Genomic DNA, 26,654 nt, shown 5'->3' on the forward strand with positions numbered 1-26,654 from the left:
GTTTCTGAACCAGTGAATTTTGTCTGTTTTCTGCCTTATTTAAAAACTCGGTGTCTTTCTCCCCTTTCTGAAGAAAAATACATGCTGCGCTATTTGTTTTAAATTTGAATGCCATGTTGTGCTTCAACAGGTAGGTAGTTAGCTCAGGTTTGTTTTAATATTTACTTGTCACCATTGTTACATTTTTATAATTCTGAAAACTAATTGAAAGATAAAACACAGGACTGGGAATAAACGTGTCTACTTTGCTTTTACTTTATTGAGGTGTGCACATATGTGGTGGCATAATGACATATGCCATTCATGCACTTTTACATATAATCCATAATGAATTCAGTAATCAATAAAGAATGATTAATCAAACAATGTATTTACAATATTACTGAAATATTAAATACACAAAATGTAGTTCTGGATTAAGTTACCCCTTAATCTTCATTATTTGGCAGATGTCTTATTTCAAGAAATAGCTCAGGGCTGATAAAGATCAAATACCCACACTCAGCACTAATTGTCTGCATGACAATTACATCTCATAATGAGAACCTAATGCCAAACATTTATACAGAGCCATTTTTAATTCTTCTATAAATTAGAAGTTTTTGCTTCCAAGCTAAACAATTCCATTTTATGCAGAGAATCTAGGAAGTTTATTATTTCAAAACAAGTTGGTTGGTTAATCTTTAGTGTATCTTCCATCTTTCAGAGGATAGTTTTAGGCAAGATATCATATTTTTAAAAACAGGTAGACATCCAGAATTGTAATGATACTCTAAAAGTGGCAAATCATCATATGGTAATTTTGTAATTTACATGAAAGAGTACACTTGAACTAACTGCAATCTTCTTCTGTAATCAGTGGAGTACACTCTTCCTCTTGAGGTTTCCACCAGAACAAGACACTTAAGGAATATACAGAAAATTAGATGATTTCACAATCATACATCAGAAATGTGGTAGGTTACACATGAGAAATACAATTGAGGTTACACATTCTGCTTGTAAAATTCATTTCTACCATTTTCAATGAAACAGATCGTGTAGAAGTGAATCAATATGGGCAGCCTCTATTTCACTTTACATTTAGCACATGCAACCAAGGACAAGGAGATGATGATAGACTGGGAAGCCATCCATAGCAGAGATGAAGCAGCAGAGGGAGCAAGAGAACACAGAGATGTTTTAATGAACATGTCTCAGTGTAGAACAAGATTTAATGACTTTGTATGCATGTTCAAGTTTGGTGAAAACAGCAATAATCCTAATTCATTTGGTTTAGCTGATTACCCAATTTATCAATGGATGGCATGAAAATGTAACCCAAGATCCAGGGGCAACAGTCAAAATATACTCTCCAAAAGAGAACTGAAGATTACAACTTGTAAACATTCCAAGAATGGCTAGGAAGTTTCCATACCATGCAAGCAATACCAATACCAATATATGGTTAGCGGATTTATCACTACAAGCAACCACTGGGGAGAATTTTACTAGGATTAGACCTGTTGGATGTATTTTTTTAAATATAGTATTTGCACCCATGGATCTTTAAAAAAGGCTAAAATACACTTCATTTCACGAAGAACTCCACTTTTTCCTGAGCCAAAGCTAAAATCTATTTCGCTACTGGTTTGCTAACTCCAGCGCTGCTAACTTGATTCCTGTGATTACTATCTCAACTGCTCCGCAGTAATTTTCTGCCCATACCCCACCACTATCTAGACCTCCTTCAAGCTAATGTTTCTGACTGTGTATGCTTCTCAGTCCCTTTAGAAGAACTTTCCAATCTGCACTGTTCCTTTGAGCATTCAGTAAAGAAAATAAACTGCAGATGTTGGAAATCTGGAGTAAAAGCAGAAAATGTCAATGGAGTTCACTGCTTTCAGATCTTGGTTTTCATTGCCTCTAGCACACACTTCTTAACTTGTATGCATTTCTCCTAGACCTCTGGAGCAGTTAGTACTGGTCCATGGTTAAGTTTCTGTATCATTGCATCACCCCCAGTCTTCCCAGTAGCCATACATTTTCTATTGTAAACATAGAGGAAGGAATTTATCATGGAATCAGTTGACATAAAACGTGAATGCCATTTCTAATTGGGAACTTTCCACTAAAAGCAGGTTGGTATTTCTTTAAAATAATTAATAAAAGAGTAGGAGGGCAACAGAGATTTTATTAATGCTGAAAATTATAATAACGTGATGTGCACTACCTAAATGTCTGATAGAGGAAATTTCAATTGTAATTTGGGTGACTAGGGAGAAAATCTGCAGAAAGTGGAAAGCAGCAAGGAGCAAAGGTTGGGACTAATGGGTCACTCCTCATACGCCCCGCCCCCACCAAAATGACATGACGCTGACACAGTATTCCCTTGTCCTTCTCATATGTTATCTCCTTGCCCACCCATCGCCTCCCTCTGGTGCTCCTCCACCCCCCCCCCCATTTTTTCTTTCTTCCATGGCCTTCTGTCTAATTCACCAATCAACTTCCCAGCTCTTTGCTTCATCCCTCTCCCCCCTCCAAGTTTTACCTATCGCCTGGCATTTCTCTCTCCTCTCCCCCCATCTTTCAAGTCTACTCAGCTTGTTTTTCTCCAGTCCTGCTGAAGGGTTTCAGCCCAAACCATCGACTCTACTTTTTTTCCCCATAGGTGCTGCCTGGCCTGCTGAGTTCCTCCAGCATTTTGTGTGTGTTGCTCAGATTTCCAGCATCTGCAGATTTTCACTTGTTTGTGATTGCCTACCAGTATTGTGTGCAGGTCAAAGAATCTTAAAATATACCATAACTTACCACAAAGTTCCAATGGGAATGATGCATAAGCAAGCTGCCAGCAAAAAGCTAAACCCAGCAAACTGCTTAACAGTGGCAGCATAAACATTATTGAAAATTGTGCTGGAAATGGTACCACTTAGATTTTCAAGGCAAGCAACCAAGGCAAAAAGAGCACCTACAAAAAGAACAAAGAAGATCGAAATAAATTCATCCACAAAGCTCCAATTTCTTAAACATAACTTTCTTCAATATTTTTACATTAAAATATCAAAGGAGATAATAGGAAATATAAAAAGGTAGACACAAAACTAAAGTCCAAATGGCCTACTTCTGCACTACAAAGTCAAGAAAGTGAGAAAGTTACCAACAAGCAATGTGCTTTTAAGCTAATAATAGCTACAAACATAAACTTGGAATAGATGCAAAATTGAAGGACTAGTAGAAGGACCAACTTAGAACATACACTCAGTAGCCACTTTATTAGCTATACCTGCTTGTTAATGCAAATTTCTAATCAGCCAATTATATGGCAGCAACTCAATGCACAAAAGCATAGTCAAGAAGTTCAGTTGTTTAGACCAAACATCAGAATGGGGAAGAAGCGTGACTTAAGTGACTTCGACCGTGGAATGATTGTTGGTGCCAGACAGGGTAGTTTGAGTATTTCAGAAACTGCTGATCTCCTGGGATTTTCACACACAACAGTCTCCAGAGTTTTTAAGAGAATGATGCAAAGACCAAAAATAAACATCCAGTGAATGGCAGTTCTGTAGGTGAAAGTACCTTGTTAATAAGACACATCAGTGGGGCATAGCCAGACTGACTCAAGCTGACAGGAGGGTGGTGGTAGCTTAAGTAACCATGGGTTACACAGTGCTGGGTATCTCTGAACATCTCTGGATGCATAGCATGTCAAACCTTGAAGCGGATAGGCTACAGCAGCAGAAGACCATGAACAAGGACTCAGTGGCCACTTTATTAGGTACTGAAGGTACCGAGTATAGAACAGTGCAGCACTGTACAGACCTTCAGCCCACAATGTTTGCACACATTGAATACACTCCAAGATAAATCTAACCCTACCCACCTATATAGCCCTCTGTTTTTCTTTCACCCATGTGTCTATCTAAGATTCTCTTAAATGCCCCAAATTTATCAGCCTCTTCCGTGTGTTCCATGCACTTATCACTCTCTGTAAAAAAAAAACTGATGTTCCCCCTATACTTTCCCCAATCACCTAAAAACTATGCCCTCTCATAATACCCAATGCCACCCTAGGAATAAGGTGCTGGCTGTCCACTCTATATATTCCACTTATCATCTTGTACACCCCTATCAAGTCCCTCCCATCCTCCTGCACTCTAAAGAGAAAAAAACCTTTTCTCATAAAACCTGCTTTCTAATCCAGACATTATCCCCTTCTGCAACCTCTCTAAAGCTTCCACATTTTTCCTATAATGAGGTGAGGCAACCAGAACTAAACACAATACTCCAAGCATGGTCTAACCAGTTTTATAGAACTACATTATCTCATGGCCCTTGAACTCAATCCCCCATGTAATGAAGGCCAACACACTGTACACCTTCATCACCAACCTATAAAATTTACACAGCAACTTTAAGGGATCTGTGGATGTGGACCCAACGCTCTATTCCTCCACATTGCTAAGAATCCTGCCGTTAGACCTTGATTTGACTTGAGAACTTTGATATGAAATGTATCACTTTACTGGATCAAATTCCACCTGCCACTTCTCAGCCCAGCTCTACACCCTATGAATGTCCCATTGTAACCTACTACAATTGCTACACTCTCCACACCACAAGCCTCATGCCATCTCAAAACTTAATGCCGTACCCTTCTACTTCCTCATCCAAATCACTTATAAAAATCACAGAGCAGGGTGTCCCAGAATAGATCACTAGTCACTGACCTCCACGCAGAACACGCACCATCTACTACCACTCTCTGCCTTCTGAGGGGAAGCTAATTCTGAATCCACACAGCCAAATTTCCACGGATCCCATGTCTCGTGACTTTCTGAATAAGCCTACCATGGGGAAACTTGTCGAACACCTTACTAAAATTCATATAAACCCCAACGACTGCTCTACCTTCATCAATTTTGTTTTGTCACTTCCTCGAAGAATTCAATCAGGTTTATGAGGCATGACCTGCTCCTCACAAAGCCATGTTGACCATCTGTAAGCAAACTTCTCCAAATGCTCTTAACTCTCCAACAGTTTGCCCACCACTGATTTAAAATTTACTAGTCTATAATTCTCAGGATTATCCCCATTACCTTTCTTGAACAAAGGAATAACATTTGCCACCTTCTAATCTTCTTGTAGTATTCCTGTGGCCATTGAAGATGCAAAGATAGTCGCCAAACATGCAAGTTCAAGGCTGAAGGAACCTCTTTCATTGCTTCCCATAGTGACCTGGAGTATATTCCACCTGGTCCTGGAAACGTTCTATCTTAATGTTTTTCAAAAGTCGCAGCACATCTTCTTTATTGATGTTGACACATTTCAGCACATTAGTCTTTTCTGCTCAGAACTCACATTCCTAAAGGTTACTCTCACTGGTGAATACTTTAGCAAAGTTTTCATTAACGACCTCCTCTAAATCCTCTGACTCCAGGCACAAGTCTACTCTTTTATCCATGATTGGTCCTACCCTCACTCTAGTCATCCTCCTGTTCATGTACATGCAAAATGCCTTAAGATTTTCCTTTATCCTACTCATCAAGGCACTCTCATATGTCTCCCAAGTCCTTTCTTAAGCTCCTTCTTGGATCCTTGCTTCCTAAACCTTAAGTATGCTTCCTTCTGCCTCTTGACTAGATATTCCACATCTTTAGTCAACCATGGTTCCTACATCCTACCATCCTTTTCCTGTCTTAATGGGACAAATTTGTTCAAAATCCCAAGCAAGCACTCCCTAAACAACCTCCACATTTTCATTGTTCATTTCCCCCAGTATATCTGTTCACAATTTACACTTCCAAGTTCCTGCCTAATACCATTGTAATTAGCCCTCCTCTAATTAAATGTCTTCCCATACATCTGTCCAAGACTAGGTTAAAGATCAGGGAATTGTGGTCACTGTTTTCAAAATGCTCACCTATTGAGATATCTGCCGCCTGACCAGGTTCTTTGCTTAGTACTAGATCCACTATGGCCTCTCCTCATATTGCATCAGGAATTCTTCCTGGGCACACCTAACAAATTCCGTCCCATCTACATCTTTAGCAAAGTCACCCTTGACAACAACCCTGTTAATTTTATACCTTTTCAAAATTTGCCTCCCAATCTGCTCCCAACTTCCTGAATGGAAAAGGTGACCCAAATACTAGAATTAAATAGAATTTACAAGGATAGCCAATGCAGAAAAATACTTTAAAATTCACTTACCTTGATCACTGGGTAATACTGACTTTGACAGCATTGATCGTAGGACAGGGTATGGCATAAAAGCAAACAGAGAAACCAATCTCACTATATTAAAAAAAGCAAAATTAATCAAACATTAATAGAGAACGGTCAGCTTACATTTGTTGTGGAGGTTCAACTTTCACTTCTCTTTAATAATATACATCTGCTGTGATATCATTAAAGTGAATTACAAAGATTAATTTAAAGGGGAGTCAAAAAAATTGTATGTGCCTCACACATTAATAATAGAGTAACTATTCAATTCAGCCTATCTTGTTTCTCAATTTTTCTGCCAAAATGTTTCACTTGTTTTTTTGCATTAAATTTCACCTCCAATCTGTAATGTTATCTATATCTTCTTACAATCAAATGTTATCCATTTGGTGTCACATGATACACACAATAGCACACTGATAGGTATGACTTGGTTATATAAGAAGTAAAGCACTCACCTGCACGGACCCCTGATAAACAAAATCGAGTAGTTTTCATCCAGAGATGAAAGACGGGTTATTAAGTCAATTTCTCACCAACACTGCCAATAATTTCAAATCTCAGCTCGCCTGCTCCCCCAACCCCGTCCTTGCACACACCCTCTCCTTTCCACAACTTTCCCACATCCACCACCACTCTGATCACCCAGTATTTTTCCCTCCCCCACATAATACATCACACATTCGCCTCCCATTGGGTCCCTTAAACCCTCCCCCCACTGTATCCGTCACTCCAACATCACTTCCTTATTTGGTTCCATTCTTCAACTTCCTTTCTTATCAGATTCCATAATCTGCAGTCGCTTGTTATCTCCCCTTTTCTCCTCCTAGTCTCTGTAGCTAACACTATCCATTCCCTCTCTCACGTGTCTCTATCTGGCAATCAGCCCTCCTCACCCAAAGTTACTTACTGGTTGTTATCCTCTTTATACTGGCCACCTCCTCACTATTCGTTCAGTCCAGACTTTCTCCCCTGAAAATGTTGACTCTCCATTTCCTTCCACAGATGCTGCCTGACTTGCTCAGTTCCTCCTCGAGCTTGATTTTACTTGTCTATTTCCCTTGGCTTTAGTTCTAACAACCACCTTTGGAAAACTTTGTCAAATGCCTTCTGAAAATCTATGACACGATTATGACATTCCCTTCAGTAACCTGGGTTACAGTGGCATGCAAAAGTTTGGGCACCCCTGATCAAAATTTCTGTTACTGTTACCTCAGCTGGGGCTCAAACTCACGACCTTCAGGTTGCTAGTCCAATGTCTTAACCACTTGGCCACATGCCCACACTGAATTTAAACTATAATACAATGCTTACAGAAGATTTGAAATTATCCTAAAAATACCCCAGCTTGTTTTTTAGAACTGGGTAAAACAGTATCAAAACAAAGTGAAAAATTTTCAATTTTTAGAAAATGGAAGTCATCCTGTAAACTTTAATAATAGCATATTGATATCAGTGTAGATCAGATGAATCTGGAAATACTCCAAAAATTACTGAACTTGGGGAAATTTTTATATGCTTGTCACCCATTTTCCATTGGAAAGTGAATAAATGATAGACAAGGCTGGTGGGGTGTTGGTTCACTTGTTCACCCATTTGAGTAAACTTCGAGGTAGATGAGATATGGTTCATGAAAATCAAAAAGAAACAGCAGATGCTGAAAATCTGATAAAAATAAAAATGCTGGCAAAATTCAGCAGGTCAGGCAGAATCTGTAGAAAGAGAACCTGTACAAAAGTAAGTGTGAGGGTGACGCAAAGTGAGTGGAATGGATTAGGTGTTAAATTAAGGGAAAGACCTATAGGATTGTGATCTCATGGTTGCTACTAGTGTCACGTGCTAAGGAGGCCAGAAATAGGAGGATATTGCAGTTTAAAACATGGTTATGGAGGTGGTGCAGGAAAGGAGGGCTTCATATTTTTGGATCATTGGTTTCTCTTCCAGGGAAGGTAGGACCTGTACAGGGTGGACAGCTTGCACCTGAACACTAGGGAGACTAATATCATTGCAGGAAAGTTTGCCAATGCTGCACAGGAGGGGTGTTGGTGTTAAATTAGATTTGTAGGGGGATGGAACCAGAGCAGATAATGGATTGGTCATAGGGAGAAGTGTTGTTAAGCCTACATTCAAAGTCAGGAATCAAAAGGTTGAGTGTGGCGGGACATATTCTGAGGCATGTATACTTCAATGTAAGAAGCATTGCAGGAAAGGGAGATGAGTTTACGGCATGCATCAGCACATGGAATTATGATATCGTAGTCATTGGTGAAACTTGGTTGCAGGAGGGGCAGGACTGGCACCTCAATATACGAGTTCCATTGTTTTAGATATAATAGAACGGCAGGAATTAAAGGGAGAAGAGATAGCATTATGAGTCAGGGAAAATATCAGGGTAGTGCTCTGACAGGACAGACTGGAGAGCCTGTATACCGAGGCTATATGGATGTAACTGAGGAATAAAAGGGAATAGACCACCTAAAGTCAGCAGGACTTTAGAGGAGCAAATTTGTAGAGAGATCACAGACCGTTGCAAGGAAAATAAGATTGTGATAGTAGGTGATTTTGACTTTCCACATATTGACTGGCACTCCCACACTGTAAAATGGCTGGATGGGAAAGTGTTTGTCAAATGTATTCAGGAAAGTTTCCTTTATCATTTCCAACTAGAGAGAGTGTGATACTAGATCTTCTATTAGGGAATGAGAGAGGGTAAGTGACAGAAGTTTCTATAAGGAATCACTTAGTTTATAGGTAACACAATGCCATTAGTTTCAAAGTAAATATGTAAAAAGATTGGTGTGGTCTGCCAGCCGAGATACTAAATTGGAGAAAGGACTACTTTTATGATATCAGAAAGGATCTGGCAAATGTGAATTGGGATAATTAGGGAAAAGAATAGCTCTGGTCCTCAGGTTGTGATTCACAATTGAAGAAAGGCCTACTTTGATGGTATCAGAAAGGATCTGGCAAGTGTGGATTAGAAAAGGTTGTTTTCTGGAAAGGTACGTCTGGCAGGTGGGAAGCATTCAAAGGTGAAATTTTGACAGAGCAGAGTTAGTATTTTTCTGTCAGAATAAAGGGGAAGGACAACAGGTTTATAGAACCTTGAATTCAAGCCATATTATGGCTTGGTTAAGAAGAAAAAGAAAGAGGAGGTACCTAGCAGGTATAGGCAGTAAGGATCATATAAGATACTTAAGGATTATAACAAATGCAAGAGCACACTTGAGAAGGAAATTAGGAGAAAGAAGGCATGAGGTTGCCCTAGCAAAAAAGGTGAAGGAGAATCCCAAGGTTTTACAGATTAAGAGCAAAAGGATTGCAAGGGACAAAATTGGTCCACTTGAAGATCGGAGTGGCCATCTATGCATGGAGCTGAGAGAGTTGGGGGAGATCTTAAATGGAATTTTTGCATCTGTATTTACTCGGGAGATGGATACAGAGTCTATAGAAGGGAGGCAAACCAGCAGCAAGGTCATGGACTGCATACAGATTACAGAGGAGGAGGTGTTGTCTATCTTGAGGCAAATTAGGGTGAATAAATCCCCAGAGCCTGACAAGGTGTTCCCTCAGACTTTGTGGAGGCTGGTGTAAAAATTAGCAGATGTATTCAAAATGTCCTTAGCATCAGCTGAGGTGCTGAAGGATTGAAGGTTAGCTAAAGTCGTTCCATTGTTTAAGAAAGGCTCTTAAAATAAGATGGGAAATTATAGGCCGGTGAACCTGACATTAGTGGTGGGTAAGTTATTGGAAGATGTTCTAAGAGACTGGATATACTGTATAAGTATTTGGATAGATAAGGACTGAGTAGGAATAGTCAACATCGCTTTGTGCATGGTAGGTTGTATCTAACAAATCCTTTTAAAGTTTTTAAGAGGAAGTTGCCAGGAAAGTTGATGAAAGCAAGGCAGTGAATGTTGTTTACATGGACTTCAGCAATGTCCCACATGGGAGGTTGGTCAAGAAGGTTCAGTTGTTTGACATTCAGGATGAGGTAGTAAATTGGATTAGTGATTGACTTCACAGAAGAAGCCAGAGAATGGTATTGGATGGTTACCTCCCTGACTGGAGACCTGTGACAGGTGGTGTACTATGGGGATTGGTTCTGGGTCTATTGTTGTTTGTCATCTAGATCTATGATCTGGATGATAATAGGGTAAACTGGATCAGCAAATTGTGGATGACAATGAGGAAGGCCATCAAAGTTTGCAGTGGGATCTGGACCAGGTGGAAAATTGGTCTGAAAAAAGGCAGGTTGAATTTAATGCAAACAAGTGTGAGGTGTTGCATTTCAGGAGGACAAATTAGGACTTACATGGTGAGCGGCAGCACACTGAGGAATGCAATAGAATAGACAGATCTGGGAATACAGATCCTTTAATTCCTTGAAGGTGGCATCACAAGGAGATAGAGTAGTAAAGAGAGCTTTTGCCTCACTCTCCTTCAAATATCAAAGTATTGAGTTTAGGAGTTGGGATGTTATGTTGAAGTTGTACAAGACATTGGTGAGGTTTAATCTAGAGTACTGTGTGCATTTCTGGTCTCCTACCTACAGGAAAGATACAAGATTGAAAGAGTGCAGAGAAATTTTACAAGGATATTTGCAGGACTTGAGTTATAGGAAACTGAAAAGTTAGTGTTCTGAAACATTAACTCCATTTGCAGCCTGCAAGTGTTGCCACGCTTCTGGCACTAACATTACATACCCACAACTCACAAACCCTAACCGTATGTCACTGGAATATGGGAGGAAACCAGAGAACCCGAAGGAAACTCACGTAGTCACATGGAGAACATACAAATGCCTTACAGACAGTGGTGGGAAGTGAGCTCTAATCTTACAGCTATGCTTCCATTCCACCCTGTGCTGCCCGATCTGTTACGTGTTTCTAGCATTTTCTGCTTTTACTTAAATAGGAATTCAACATTCAAATTCAAAATGAAAAGTAGGTGTTTTATACTCGAATGGGATTTTTGGCTGGAAGGAATTTTATCACATAGAAATAATCACATCCTATGTCCTTTTCTTAATTATGTTCAGTCACTTGTTCCATGGCAAATGTAGTAGCCAACCATACATACAAGGAATTCTGCAGATGCTGGAAATTCAAGCAACACACATCAAAATTGCTGGTGAACACAGCAGGCCAGGCAGCATCTCTAGGAAGAGGTACAGTCGACGTTTCGGGCCGAGACCCTTCGTCAGGACTAACTGAAGGAAGAGCTAGTAAGAGATTTGAAAGTGGGAGGGGGAGGGGGAGGGATGGAGCCAAGAGCTGGACAGGTGATTGGCAAAAGGGATATGAGAGGATCATGGGACAGGAGGCCTAGGGAGAAGGAAAAGGGGGAGGGCGAGAAAAAAACCCAGAGGATGGGCAAGGGGTATAGTCAGAGGGACAAAGGGAGAAAAAGGAGAGAGAGAGAGAGAGAGAGAAAGAATGTGTGTATATAAATAAATAACAGATGGGGTACGAGGGGGAGGTTAGAGAAGTCAATGTTCATGTCATCAGGTTGGAGGGTACCCAGACGGAATATAAGCCAACTGTACATGGCCAGTTTCTACAAAAGTTCAATAGTCACTGTCTGTTGACTAACTGGGATACCAAGAGAATTCCCTGTTCTCTTTAAAAAAATATGAAGAAATAGTTTATTTTTATCTCAACAGATGCAAGGAGACCTCAGTTTCTATTCTCACATAAAAGACAATACCTCCAAAAAATGTAGAACTCTCATGGTATAACACTGAAATTATGAAATCTAGGTGGAGGCAGGAAAGATCTCCCAATTTTACAACACTGAGATGAAAATGCTGTGAACCAAGCAAACCCAACAGATACTGCTTAGGGCAACAGAATAACTGCTTTTGCAATTAAATATTGTACCATCTACAGTAGCTAAGTTATTATTCCAATTTTGGTACATTTGTGCTTCATTTTCTCAAGCTAAAATTAGAAACACTTTGAATCAGGAAATGCAACATTTGGTTTTACCATCAAATTTTAATTAATTCATTGCAAACTGCATCATTGCAAAATGTTTAATGGAAACTATTTTCCCTAATTCAATTTTCCTTGCCCTTTATTTTCAAACACCTAATATGTTGTTTCAATCACCTAAGAAAAACTAAGCTTGGTTAAAACTAATCAGGCATTTTCCCTAATGTAATCAGTGGATCAAAATAACAATTTATCATCTGAAAACTTAAGATTTTCAGCTTAGGTGTTGAAAATTTCAATGAGATCTGTATGTATTTTCTGCACAATGAGTGAAGGCAGCTGCATTTTGCCAATCTACTGATGAATCTGCATGACTAACATCCTTCTAATGGTTTTATTCCAGTTGTGCCTTAGGTACTGAAATTTTTTTTAAAATTGCAGATGCTGGAAGTCTTCAATAAAAAGTATGGTGGAAACACTCAACAGATCAAGCATCATCTGTGGACAGGCAAACAGTTACAGTTTCTGGTTGAAGACCCCTATGCCTTAGACAATGTGTACAGCATTCCATTCTGGAATATAATAATGTTATTTATAAAAACTTGCTTCCTAGTTATGCTACCAATGCTAAACTTTGATGGAGTAAAATCGGTATTTGACAAAAATACAACATAGAAATGAAGTAAATCCATATGCCACTTAAAAGTTCATTTTTGCTGATTTGTTTATGACAAGTATTTAGTACCAAAAACACATCATGTGTATCTTTTTATTCCCTCTATACATCTTACAAATCATTTCATTATTATTTTATCCTAACGTGTACTAATCACAGTTCTCTCCAATGTTATATGTTGGCAAAGCAGAGCTGATGGGCCCAATAGCCTAATTATGCTCCTATGTTTTATGGTCTTAGCATCTCCATGAATTTTCCTGACCTATGTTCATCTGCAACAGCCCTGTTGCTCCTTCTCCTCACAGGTTACTCAGTATCAATTTTTCCCTTTCAATTATAATGTGAAATTTGGTGTCTCATCCACCCCATCAACTTGGCATCACTAGTATTTCTATGTTTGAACTGCATAGCCTTGGAGAATTTAATTAAACAAAACTTGGGTTGTCTTCTCACTGTTCATTAGTGATGTTGTGGAAACTGCATTTGATAGTAAAAGAACAGATCTTTACAAAAGAATATCAAGAGAGTAATTTTTCCACCAAGTGCACATTATATATAAAGTCAGTGGCCACTTGACAGGAAGGTGACAGCAGCTCAAGTAACCACTATTACAACAGTGGTGTACAAAACAGCATCTAAATGCACAACAGTCGAACCTGCAAGTGGATAGGCTACAGCAGCAGAAAACCACACCAGGTTCCACTCCTGTTCCTAATAGATTGGCCTCTGAGTGTGTATATGTGTGTTCCATGGCAAAATTTGGAAGTTGCATAGTACGTTGGTTCATTTTTACCCAAGTGAAAGGCAGCAGCTGTCAGTTATCTTTAGGTTTCCTGGTGATTTACACGGGGTGATTGATAAGTTTGTGGCCTAAGGTAGAAGGAGTCAATTTTAGAAAACCTAGCACATTTATTTTTCCTACATTTACACACTTAGTCCAGCGGTCATTGAGCATATGGATCCCTTCTTTGTAGAGGTCGGCATCTTGGACCTCCAGCAAGTGGTCCACAGCAGGGGTGATTGAGAAGTTTGTGGCCTAAGATAGAAGGAGATTAAGTTATTAACTTCAAGCTTTCTGCATAATCACTCAAAGAGTTGAACTGCACGTGCATGTAACTTATCAATCACCCCTGCTGTGGACCACTTTCTGGAGGTCTAAGGTGCCGACTTCTACAAAGAAGGGTTCCGTATGCTCCATGACCGCTGGACTAAGTGTGTAAATGTAGGAAGGGACTATGTTGAAAAATAAATGTGCTAGGTTTTCTAAAATTGACCCCTTCTACCTAAGGCCATGAACTTATCAATCACCCCTTGTACTTAAATTTCAGTGTTCTGTTTAATTAAAAAATTAACTTGTGGTTTTCATTAGCTCTAAAAATCGTTTTGGTTTGTATTAAATGCTGTAACACTTACACAATTAATTTGCAATTTATAAGTTCTGGAGTTGCAACTGCAGTTATACGAGCACAGGCTATTTTAGAAATTGTACAGTCAAAACAATAGGAATCCTATGAAGGAACTAGGGGGCAGCTTAAATACAGTTTTGAAAAGTAACCCTTTTAATGTTTTATTCTTATGTAAATTCTTTGTAGCCACCATATTTAATTCCATAAATAATAAAAAAATGTTTAACATACCCAAAAACATGAGCAGAGTAGTTGTGGCAAAGGAAGCCAAGATCATTCCTCCAACAAAGGAAAATATTCCAATAGAGACTATAAAGATATCCCGAAGATGATAGGAGAATATCGTCACTCCACAAAAACTCAGCAAGAAGATGCCTAGGTCAGTTGCAGAACCAGCTCCAATCAGGATTTCATTCCAACAAAGAGGTACATTTAATTCATAGAGAGTATAAAGTCCTAAAGCGCCAAATTCAGCAAGAGCAAAAGTTGAAAGAGCAAGAAGCAACAGACCAATATGGATACGTTTTCTAAAATCAGAACTGGTAAAAATAATTAAGATTCTAGATAATATTTCTTTGAATTTGTCACAGAATGATATCTGGTTTTGCTCATTTCTTGACATCTGAGTATGTTCTTCAAAGAAAAAAATAATATAAATAATATTGGCCAGATTAATCAAGGCAACAGTCAGGAATGGCCAAATAAAGCCTGCTGCCTTCAAAAAGTATCCAGATGACAGTGCCCCTATGCCACCCATTACTCCTAAAACCATATCAAGCAATGCCATGCGCATATTCTTCTGCTTATTTGAAGAAACATCTGCCACGTAAGCAAATGCTGCAGCAAATAAAGCTGGGAAACCACCAAAACAGGAAGCAAGAATTGCTGATGGAAAAAGGACATAAATAGACCAAGAAAAATAGGCCATTGCTAAATCAGCTAGGCTGTTAATCAGAGCACCAATTGAAGGGAGGAGGACAAATAGTTTGCGTCCATAGTGATCGCTGAATCCACCCAATATCAAGGTAACTATTAGGCCAGGAAAAAACACACTTAAATTCAGATACATAAAATAGCGAGAAGATTTTTCCTGGACCACCTAGAAAAAAAACACAAAGAATCAAAATAGGCACAATGCAAACTGTTTCGCAAAAAAAAAGCATTTCAATTAAATTGAGAAACTATGTCTGTTCACTATCTATGGCATTAAGTTATAATTTCAAAAATAGTACCATGAAATAGCCAATATAACAGCATCTGTGCATTCTCTTTCATATCTGCAATTCAGTTTCCAATGTCAATGGAACCAAACATAGTGAGCAGAGTATAATGTGCCACTACTACCATACAGTGCTACCAACCAGGGACAAATTTCTAGGCAGAGACTTCCTTCTTTTGGTCACGAACTGAAACGAAGTTACTAGAAAGAAATCAATGTTTCCACCATTGCAGACATCTGTCTCATTATCTAGCCTATATCAAATTCACACTTAAAGAAAGATTCCACTGACATATAATTTTGCCCTTATTATATAATAAACTGAAAATAAGTCTTCTGTTGGGTTCAGTTTAATTTTACTTAATGTAATTTTGGACTGGAAGTACATAGTTTATCCTAATGTTATATGTCAGACAGAGTGATATGGAATTCGCATTGACAACACATATATTTGGCAAGTATAGAAATAAAAGTAACTTAGTGGTTCCTAAGCTTTTTTGAGTTACTACCCCCTTGGCTCCCAGACCATTCTCTCTTTCTAGCCATTATATAGAACTATAAAGAACCTTGACTTACAATGCACAGTGAAAGAAAATAGGAACTGCAGGTTTAAGGAAATGACAAATATAATGGATTCCTGTTAATTGGTCCATCAGCTAATCAGGACAGCGGTTATTCGGGACAATTCTTAAAGAACAAGAAACCATAGAAAGGGTGCAGAGGAGATTTACAAGGATGTTGCCTGGATTGGGGAGCATGCCTCATGAGAATAGGTTGAGTGAACTCGGCCCTTTCTCCTTGGAGCGACAGAGGATGAGAGGTGACCTGATAGAGGTGTATAAGATGATGAGAGGCATTGATCATGTGGATAGTCAGAGGCTTTTTCCCAGGGCTGAATTGGCTAGCACGAGAAGACACAGTTTTAAGGTTCTTGGAAGTAGGTACAGGGGAGATGTCAGGGCTAAGTTGTTGTTGTTGATGTTTTTTTTTACGGAGGGTGGTGAGTGTGTAGAATGGGCTGCCGGTGATGGTGGTGGAGGCTGATATGATAGGGTCTTTTAAGAGACTCCTGGATAAGTACATGGAGCTTAGAAAAATAGAGGGCTATGGGTAACCCTAGGCAATTTCTAAGGTAAGGACATGTTTGGCATAGCTTTGAGGGACGAAGGGCCTGTATTGTGCTGTAGGTTTTCTATGTTTCTAACAAAAACTAATAGAGAAAATTGTCAGGATTCCATTCATTTATTTGGGACATTACGTTGCTTAATTGGGGCGGAAGACTGTTGCTGAAGGGTTTCTAGCTAGCATTAGACGTATGCATCTGTGTGGCTGTTAGACACTGCACCATGCTTAGAGCAAACAGGTTTTATGTAGTGTCAGTTGTGCATCCTTTTATTCAAAAAGCAGTGGTTTTTGCCCTTCTCTCCGCTATATTTCCACTAAGGCTATAACATCCCAGTCCCCACAGCCGATCTACGCTCTGAGTTCACCTACCTTATCTGTTAAGCTTCATAATTTGAATAAATGCAGTATAACTAGGTATTCCTTTCACTCCATTTCCTGTGCCCCTGGCTTTCCTGGTCTCACCGGCTACTGCTTTATCCCACGACTTGATCCTACTCAGAATCCCACCCCACTGCCAATCTAGTTTAAACCTCTCGTATAGCGCTGCCAACTTTTCCTGCTGGGGTATTGCTCCCTCTCTGGTTTCAGTGCAGCTTGACCCTCTCATACCGGTTGCCTCTGCCCCAGAAGAAATTCCAATGATCTGAGAATCTGTGTGACCGGTTCCCACACCATTCTGCAGCCATGCACCTTCATTTGTAAATTATCCATTTTCTATTCTAAAATGGCTCACTTAGTCTTAAACAAATTCAAGTGCAGGAAATTGTTTAACAAAAATAATCACAAGTTAATGTCATATTTGTAATCATAGCTAACTGTGATATTATTACAGGATGTGATTTACAATTCCACTTCACTTGCAACTTGATAGAATAATATTTGTACACACTGACCTGTTGTTTCGGGTTGATACTGTCATTTTGGTAGCAGTTTGATCTATTTCCATTCTCAATGTAGCTACTGTTGGTTTCATTCTCCCATATATTACGATAAATATACTGCTGAATTATGATAGCACCTGCCATATTGGCCAAAATATAAAGAGCAACAATGGGTTCCACTGTGGCAAGCTTTTTCATTGTTCTTGGAGAAACAGGCACCTGCAGACAAGACCAAAACACAAAGAAAATGCTTGTTAACAAAAATCTGGAGAAGGAAAAGTAAAACACAAGGGAATCTGTATGGCAATGTGCACTTAAATCATTACATAAAGCTGATTATAATGCAAGCAAATTGCATAATAAAATAACAGTTTTCTTTTGCAAAATAGAGCTACAGTGCAATGCTGAATTCAGAACAATTATCCATTATATTTTATTACGCCTAATTAATATGTTTCATAAGAAAATGGAAGTTGGTGATTTTGGAAAGTAAGAGAATATGGCAAACAAACAGAAAGCTGATTATTTTATGATTTTAAAAAAAAACCAACATGAGAATATTATAAACTGGGGAACTGTTCTTTGAGTCGCAAGTCTTTTCAGAAGATTATAGAAAGAAGGAGATCTGCAACATAATATGGAGTTGTAAGGAATATAGATTTATATTACTTTTTGGTGGATTGCGGAAGTCAAACCAGAATGAAACACAGATTGTGCAGGTGCAGAGGATATAGGAAAATCTCAGATACTACACACAGCCACATATAGTATTACGTAAATTTGGTGACAATTAGTACTTTACATTCTACTGATTCACAAATTAAAATATAATTAATCATAAAGGGCCGAGATGGCCTGTTTCCATGCTGTAATTGTTATATGGTTATTCATTCCATCACATCCTAATTCTCTAGCTTCTCCGTGGATTGTCACCTTGTCATGGTGGAGGAGCTTGAGCGGTCCTGAGATCCCGAGAGCGATGCTGTCTGGAGCTCTGCTCCTGGTAGGGTCACCCATGGTGGTAAGGTCAAGGGTGAGGTCTCTGACAATCCAACCAAGACCTCAATGGTGGAACAGGCGAACGAAGTTACTTCGAACTCAACAGCTGTGAAGGCGGATGAAGGCTGCAATAAATCCACCAGCTCCAATCGTCATGGTTTCCATGCCATTGAAATCAGATAGTTGATTTTTGAAGAATCGTGTGCTTCTTGGAGTGCAACATCAAGTACACGTTAAACAAATACACATACAGGCCTCTTCGCTCTGTGGGCCACTTCTTCAGAACAAAGACCATCATCCTCGACCTCAAGGGATAGCCACGACGACGACGACGAATTCTCTAGGTTCCATTAACCAGGTTTGCTTCATTCTAATCTGTTGCTGCTTCACTTTCCTCAAATGACCATCCAAGCCATAGCTCTTGTAAAATAGAACAAAATAAACTATAGGTGCTGCCTGCTGCAATTTCACTATAAATACTCATACTCACAGAATTCCTGTTCTTCAGCGAGTCACAACACTACTGGAATCCCCTTACAATACCCAGTTCCTTAAGTATTCTTCTGACTAAATATACAACTTTTACCTCTGCTTTCTATTATCACTTTTTGCAAATTGCTCATTATATATCTCAAATATCAGTTGCCCAAATCATTCCCACATATTAAATTCTACTTTGCTTACTTTCCGATCACAGCGCAGATTTCTGTAGAAGTTACACCTTCTGGTGGCTCCATTTGTATTGAATCAGATTTTTAAACAGAGGCTAATATATTGATTTATTTACTTTCTCTTGAGCATTTATTACAGTAATAAATGGTGTTCCTTTAGAATCCAGAGACAGTTACACTCGATACTTTCCTATCTCTCAAACTTCACCACAAAGAAAATTCACTTCCTTCAGACACAGACTGCAGGTAGTAATAATTGTTCTGCAATTGCATGTTCTACTTCCTCTTACAGTAAAACAGTTTTTGTTCTAATAGACAAAAATAATATTTTTCTTCAACAAAAGGAGATATATTTATTCCTAATGTATAACAAATTGAAAAATATCAGAGGATAAAAATAATCTTGAAGCCATTCAGCGTAGTCGAAATTAAAACCCTTTAAAATCCTAGCATTATTTCCAATGCCAGGTAATACTTAACTAAGAAAATAAGAACACAGGATATAGAAGAAGTGAGTCACTTGGTCCCATGCACCATCATTCAGAAGGACAAAATTGATCTTTTGCCAGTTTGCTGCAGGAACCCCCTTGATATTATTTCATATCCCAAATTCTATTAATCTGTTTTAAGCACACTCAGCTACTAAACCTCCACAGCTTTTGGAAGAGAATTCTAAAGACTCACCAGGTTCCAATAAAGAAATTCTAAGCTTTTAGTTAAATATAGTAAGTTTAATATTTCTAACAAGCTTTTTTTTTAAAATTTCAAAGCAATCATTCTTCTTACAATTCTAGTGTTTCTAATATCCTAAAATAAATGCAGACCTTTACTTTTCTTAATGATAAATTAGTTGCTTTCACCCCTTATTTCACTAGATTTGCAAGGAATAGAAGTTTGGTAAAGTGGCTCCATCATGGGAAATACATGCAACACAGTTACATTCTCAATACAGTGGGGAGATTAGAACCCTGAAGTAGAAACACTAATTCACTCATAATGGTCAACTAACAGAAGACCAAAACATTCACCTCCTTTCCTTTTATTTAAGCACTGAAATTACAGAACTAAAAATTAATAACTTCTGTGGAGGCCATAAATTGGAATTAGTTTATTATTGTCACAAGGTACAGTGAAAAAAGCTTGACTGGCTTACTGTTTGTACAGTTCAGATCATTACACAGCGCATTGAGGTGGAATAAGGTAAAACAATAACAATGCAGAATAAAGTGTAAGAGTGTGAATAAAGCGTAGCACAGGTAAACAATAAGGTGAAAGATCATAATGAGATAGGATGTGAAATTAAGAGTCCAATTTATCATACTATTTAATACCCTTAGAACTTCAAGGTAGAAGCTGTTCTTGACCCTGCTTGTAAACATTTCAGACTTCTGTATCTTCTGCAAGATGGGAGACAGAGAAAAGAGAAAAGAGAATGTCTAGGCTAGGTAGTTCTTTGGTTATGCTGGCTGCTTTAATAATGAAATGAAAATTAAAGACAGAGGCCATAGAAGGGAGGCTGGTTTTTGAGATGGGCTGAGCTGTGTTTATAACCTGCTGCAGTCATGTACAGTCACACGCAGAGCAGTTGCCATACCAAACTGCAATGCATCTAGATTGGACGGTTTCTTTAGTGCATCAATAAAAATTGGCAAGTGCTGATGGGGGCATGCCAAATTTCATTAGCCTTCTGATGAAGTAGAGTTGATGGTGAGTTTTTGGCTATGCTGTCTAAGTGGTTGAACCAATGCACACTACTGGTAACGTTCACTCCTAGGAACTTGAAGCTCTCAACCTTCCCAACCTTTATACCATTGACGTAGACAGGAGCACGTGCACTATCTCCCTTCCTGAATTCGAAGACTTGCTCTTTTATTTCCCTCCTCCCTCACTACCACTCAAGGCCACAGACAGTCCTTCGAGGTTAGGCGACACTTCACCTGTGAGTCTGTTAGGGGTCATCTACTCTGTCCAGTGTGGCCTCCTGTACATCGGTGAGACCTATTTAGATTGGGAGACTGCTTTGCCAATCACCTATGCTCCCTCTGCCAGAAAAAATGGGATCTCCCAGTGGCCACCCATTTTAATTCCACTTCCCATTTCGATATGTCAATCCATGGCCTCCTCTACAGTTGCAATGAGCCACACTCAGGTTGGAGGACCACCACCATCTGGGTAGCCCCCAACCTGATGGTATGAACATTGATTTATCGAACTTTCCCTCACCCCCTCACCATTCCACATCTGCTTTGCCCTCTCTCATCTTACCTCCTTGCCTACCTTCCCTCTGGTGCTCCTCCCCCTTTTCTTTCTTCCATGGCCTTCTGTCCTCTCTTATGAGATTCCCCTTCTCCAGTGCTGTATCTCTTTCACCAACTTCCCAGATCTTCACTTCACCCCTCCCAGTTTCATCTATCACCTTGTGTTTCTCCCTCGCCCCAGCTTTTAAAACTATTCTTCATCTTTTTTTTTCTCCAGTCCTGATGAAGGGTCTCAGCCTAAAATGTCAACTCTGCTCTTTTCCATAGATGCTGCCCGGCCTGCTGAGTTCCTCCAGTATTTTGTGGGTGTAGCTCTTTTATTTTGATGACACTGAGGGAAAAGTTATGGTCATAAGACCATGTTACTAAGCTCTTTATCTCTATCCTGTGCTATGACTCATCGATGTTTGGGGGTATCATTTGTAAACTTGTAGATAGAGCCAGAGCAGAACCTGGCCACCCAGTCATGAGTGTACAGGGAGCAGAGAATAGGGCTGACAGTGCAACCTTGTGGAGCCCCAGTGTTCAGGATAATTGTGGGAGAGGTTCAAGGTCAAGTTTATTGTCATACAACCACACACATGTGTACAGCTAACCAAAATAATGTTTCCCAGGGACTCAGGTGCAAAACACTGTGGTGTGTCACATACAGCACATAAAATATTAACAGATAATAAACATATATTCTGTAAATGTCCATATACAACATATAGTTAAATATACAACAATATAATGCGACTGGCACTGTCATAAGTACTGCGTTGTGGGTGGTAGCAGAGTGTTCTGAAGTCTCACAGCCTAGCTGAAGAAGCTGTTACCCAGCCTAACATATATTGCTGCCGATCTTTACTAATTACAGTCTGTGGTCAGGAAGTCAGAGATCCAGTTGCAGGAGGAGGCAATGACTCCCAGAGTTTGGCATTTGGTAATGAGTTTGCTTGGAATTATAATGCTGAAGCCGGAGCTGTAGTCACGTTCACACTAGACCAGATAATTTTGAAATCGCCGGTTTCAAGTAAAAACGACAGGCGTCCACACTAGGTGTTTTTCAAAATATCTCTGTCCACATTAAAACGGATACGGGCAAATCTACTCCTACTGGGTATGCGCAGACACAACTACAGAAAACAAGCAAAGAGGAAATGGTATAATATTTATGTTTCCGTGGCAGCGTTGTGCTATTTCCATTGGTCAAAAACTAGAGTACTAACAACAACAGCGAAAGAAAGTTTTCAACAATGTCTTTGAGGAATACAAAGAAAACCTCCACTGGAAAAAGCAGACTGGACTTCTGTGTTTGGACAGGCAATGAAGTCAAGCTGTTTCTGCGAGTTACAAACGACTACAAAGTCAGCAAAGCAGTGGAGAACATGGAGAAGCTTAACTCCAAACAAGCTATTAATGTAGACAATAAAGTAAACAACACACGCATGAAGCCGTCCTCTACCCAAGATCAACTAGAGCAGCATTCCCCAGGTACCGGGCTGCAAAGCATGTGCTACTGGGCTGCGAGGAAACGATATGATTTGGCGATATGAAATGATACGAGTCAGCTGCACCTTTCCTCATTCCCTGTCATGCCCACTGTTGAACTTTAACGCACGCGAGGTCATCAGTGACCCAAGATGTGCAAAGGAATGGGTCCGTGACCCATTTGTGAATGTTTCCGGTGAATCTTCCATGTCAGCGCGAGAAAAAGATCAACTCCTTGAGCTTGCAAATGACGATGGGCTGAAAAGTATGTTTGACATAACATGTCTGCCGGCATTCTAGATCAAAGTCAAGGCTGAATATCCTGAGATAGCCACGAAAGCACTGAAAACGTTACTTCCATTTCTAACATCATATCACCGCGAAGCGGAGTTTTCTGCAATGAATGCAACGAAAACTAAATTGCGGAATAGACTGGACACAAGGAACCCCCTTCGAGTATCGCTGTGATGATGTGATTAAAATGTGATGATGCTATTGACTTATAAGTGACTTATAATTCAGTGGTCCCCAAACTCCGGGCTGCGAAGAATGCAGCAGTACAGCGGTGGCCGGAACGCACCCAGCACATCTTTAAGAAAAAAAGCCGAAATAAACAAGCTAATTGATTAGGTGCCGCCTGGCACGTAAATGTCGTCCCAAATCAGAGGCGATTGCCGATTGCGTCGCCTCTGATCTGAGCCAACATTTATGTGCCGGGCAGCACCTAATCAATTAGCTTGTTTATTTCTGCTTTTTTCTTAAAGATGTGCTGGGTGCGTTCCGGCCACCGCTGTACCACTACATTCTTCACGGCAATGTATTGGTCCGCAGCCCGGAGGTTTGGGGACCACTGTTATAATTGACTTATCACTATGTTCAGGCGAAGAAAATATGCGCTGTGTGTTTAATATTAAATTCATTAGATAAACCCCTTTAGGAATGAAATTGAGTGTATTAGCCACTTATAAGTGACTTATCACCTATATTCCGGTCGTGATTAACACCCCCACCTCCCCTCCCCACCAAGTTGGCCGGTCCGCAAGAATACTGTCAATATCAAACCGGTTCGCGGTGCAAAACAGGTTGGGGACCCCTGAACGAGACAGCGGAATCTTCTGCCGCCAGACCTGCACAGTATTTCTGACATTAATATTTTTAAAGATAGACTCAATCAAATCAATTTAGGGGATATAGTCAAAAAAAACTCACTTTACAATTTATCTCTCACGCCATTCACACCGACTGCATGTTATAACAGCTGTCCGGCAGTGCTTGCGCAGTACCAAGCTGAAGCAGAAAAAGCATTGTTGTTGTGGTGTTGTCACGACTGCGTTTTTAAATATCTCCGTTTACCCCATCCACATTACAATGCGCAACAATTGTTTTCAAATTTACACACTCTGAAGAGTGTTATAGAAAAGCTCCATTTTCGGGGGATGAAAACGCCATTTCAATGTGGACGGAGGGTCAAAACGAAGAGAAAAAGCTTCGTTTTCAAAATTATCTAGCATACTGTGGACGTAGCCTTACTCTGCTGTAGGTGCCCAGATGCTCCAGAGATGAGTGTAAGGCCTGGAAGATGGTGTCTGCTGTACACCTGTTCTGACAGCAGGCAAAATGCAGTGTGTGTGGTTGTCAGGAAGGCTAGAGTTAATACAGGCCATGGCCAACTCTCCAAGTAGTTAATGATGACAGACGTCAAAGCCGATATGTGATAGTCAGGCAGTTCTCTACCCCTTATCACTTACTGCTCTTACGAAAGACCTCTAGCTGATCACTCAGCAACTTTCGTCCAACCACTTTGTTTACACATGTAAACTAGCATCCAGGAAGAAATTCTGGCATTGAAATTTAATATCCATTGTTAGACTGCAATTAAATTACCTCCAGACAACCTTCAAAAACAGAAACAAAGCTGTTTGTCTATGAAAATCCCACCGCCCTAATCCTTGGAAATACATTTCTCTGCTTAAAACTCCCTCTTGATTGATTTTAGCTGACCAGCTGTTTATTTCCTGTATTTTGAGTAGTCATCAATTGACACCTTTGTGCAATGGATTCCTATTATTTGAACAGATAGGTGCAGTAATCATAAGTCCTTCAAAATGTTCTATGTTCTAAAATCACAATTAAATTGTTATGCTTTCAAAGTAAGAAATTACACATCCACCAGAAGTGTCTGATTCAGCTTTTCTATATACTGGAAAACCTTACTTAACAACTAATGATATTTTACTTATGGCCTTTATTTATACAGGATACCAAAAGAACCAAAGAAGTAAAAAGGTTGAAGCTAAGTATTGTAAATTATGTTTAATTCCCACAGGCCACAAGGAAGGATTTCTAGTTAAGAGCTGTTATGCACTATTTTCTCTTATTTGATTTTTTCATATTATTCCAAGCTAATTTGATGGTGTTATTGCTCTTTCCACCTACTTTGTATAGTCTTCCAAAATTCAAATACAGTCAAGTTAAAAAGTAGAGTTCTTTTCCAGAAGTATGAAAGGCTACGTAAACTAAATGATACAATTTGAAAAGGATACAGAAACTGTTTATACTTTGTTGGGAGTGATGTTGAATTTAGCATGATAAATTGGGAATATTGTTAACAAGGCACAAAGAAAGCTATTAAACATCCCTAAAGCATTAGTTAGGGCTGGAGTCTTAAAGGAGAATCAGCATAATATCAATTCCATGGAGTGACTGAAGAAGTTAAACTTATTGCTCTTAGAAGAGAGAATATTAATGAAGTTTTTGATTGAAATGATAACTTGTAACGTTTTAGTCAAGGAAATGTGGAGAAACAGTTTCCCTCTGAGGAAATGTTTCCCCATATTTACTTGACTTAAACTTTCATAGAACTTCACAAGCTATAAGCAACTGAAAACCAGGATGACACAAGCCAAATAGCGTTTATATAATAGACTATGGTAATATATAATGCACCCCTTTTGTGTCTGAACCAGATTCGATCGAAACACCAAAAAGGAAATGATCAATATTACAACAGGCAAAGTACAATATAATGGGACTCATCACCGTAGCTCATTCCTCTGATGACCACTTCCGTGGTAACAAAATGATAAGATTTTTAGTATAAACACACCAGTAAACACTTGAAATACTTTTAAAATCTGTTTAAAATTAACCGTAGACGCCAACAATTGCAACAAAATATTCAAAGCAGCTAGATCACACAAATAGCTCAAGGGAATTGGATAGCTTGTCCTTTTATCAGAATTTAAATGCATCTGCATTTTATTATCAGACTAAATAAAGCGTCACGACCTCTTCATGTTTACCTCCAGACAACTGTGACTGGCTACTTCAATGGCGATCTTCGAAAGACATACGCCACGCCAAAATTTCACTCTCCTTTCGCATTACACGGGCGACAGCCACCACCAAAGGCTCCCCTGAGCAGATAAACTTCCCGGAGCTGCAGCAACTGGAAGCGGCTCACCGAAGGTCCCCGGTATCCATTAGAACATCAACCTGACATTTCCCCACCACCACCGTCGCGCCTACAAGTCACCGCCCACCGAGCCGCGATTGGGTGGCTTGCACGTCAATCCAGTGGAGAGCGAGAAATTCAGTGGACTGGGCGTGTAATCGGGTTCGGCTTCAAAGACACGCCATAGTAACGAGTTAAAGGCGTATAGAATAGGACGAATAAACAGGAATAGAATAGTCAAAGATGGGAGGGTGAAGTGTAAGTTTGTGTGTGTGTGAGAGATTGGGTGAAGGGATTTAGAATGTATGTCTAGTGCACATTCTGGAGCGGAGGGTGGCGGTAATGCACCATT

General features: G+C 39.6%; 1 protein-coding gene across 1 annotated transcript; it reads right to left on the reverse strand.

The window, feature by feature from the left end:
- Positions 1–234: 234 nt before the first annotated feature.
- On the reverse strand, positions 235–26,377 carry si:dkey-5g14.1 (lysosomal proton-coupled steroid conjugate and bile acid symporter SLC46A3). Its single transcript, XM_063054257.1, has 6 exons — positions 26,151–26,377; positions 17,460–17,666; positions 14,454–15,321; positions 6,190–6,273; positions 2,791–2,947; positions 235–902 (listed from the first exon to the last, which is right to left on the reverse strand). Exons 2-6 carry the CDS (start codon positions 17,643–17,645, stop codon positions 833–835), a joined length of 1,365 nt encoding a protein of 454 aa, XP_062910327.1. The 5' UTR covers positions 17,646–17,666; positions 26,151–26,377; the 3' UTR covers positions 235–832.
- Positions 26,378–26,654: the final 277 nt, after the last annotated feature.

This window comes from Mobula hypostoma, chromosome 7, assembly GCF_963921235.1.
Source record: "Mobula hypostoma chromosome 7, sMobHyp1.1, whole genome shotgun sequence".
Taxonomy (NCBI): domain Eukaryota; kingdom Metazoa; phylum Chordata; class Chondrichthyes; order Myliobatiformes; family Myliobatidae; genus Mobula; species Mobula hypostoma.

Excerpts from the sequence above, each read along its gene's own strand:
- si:dkey-5g14.1 (XM_063054257.1), bottom strand. The coding sequence starts at position 17,645 with ATGAAAAAGCTTGCCACAGTGGAACCCATTGTTGCTCTTTATATTTTG. Across the intron at positions 15,322-17,459 it reads GTATCAACCCGAAACAACAG|GTGGTCCAGGAAAAATCTTC; the intron begins GTCAGTGTGTAC and ends TTTTTTTTCTAG. Across the intron at positions 6,274-14,453 it reads TACTCTGCTCATGTTTTTGG|TGAGATTGGTTTCTCTGTTT; the intron begins GTATGTTAAACA and ends TTTTTAATATAG.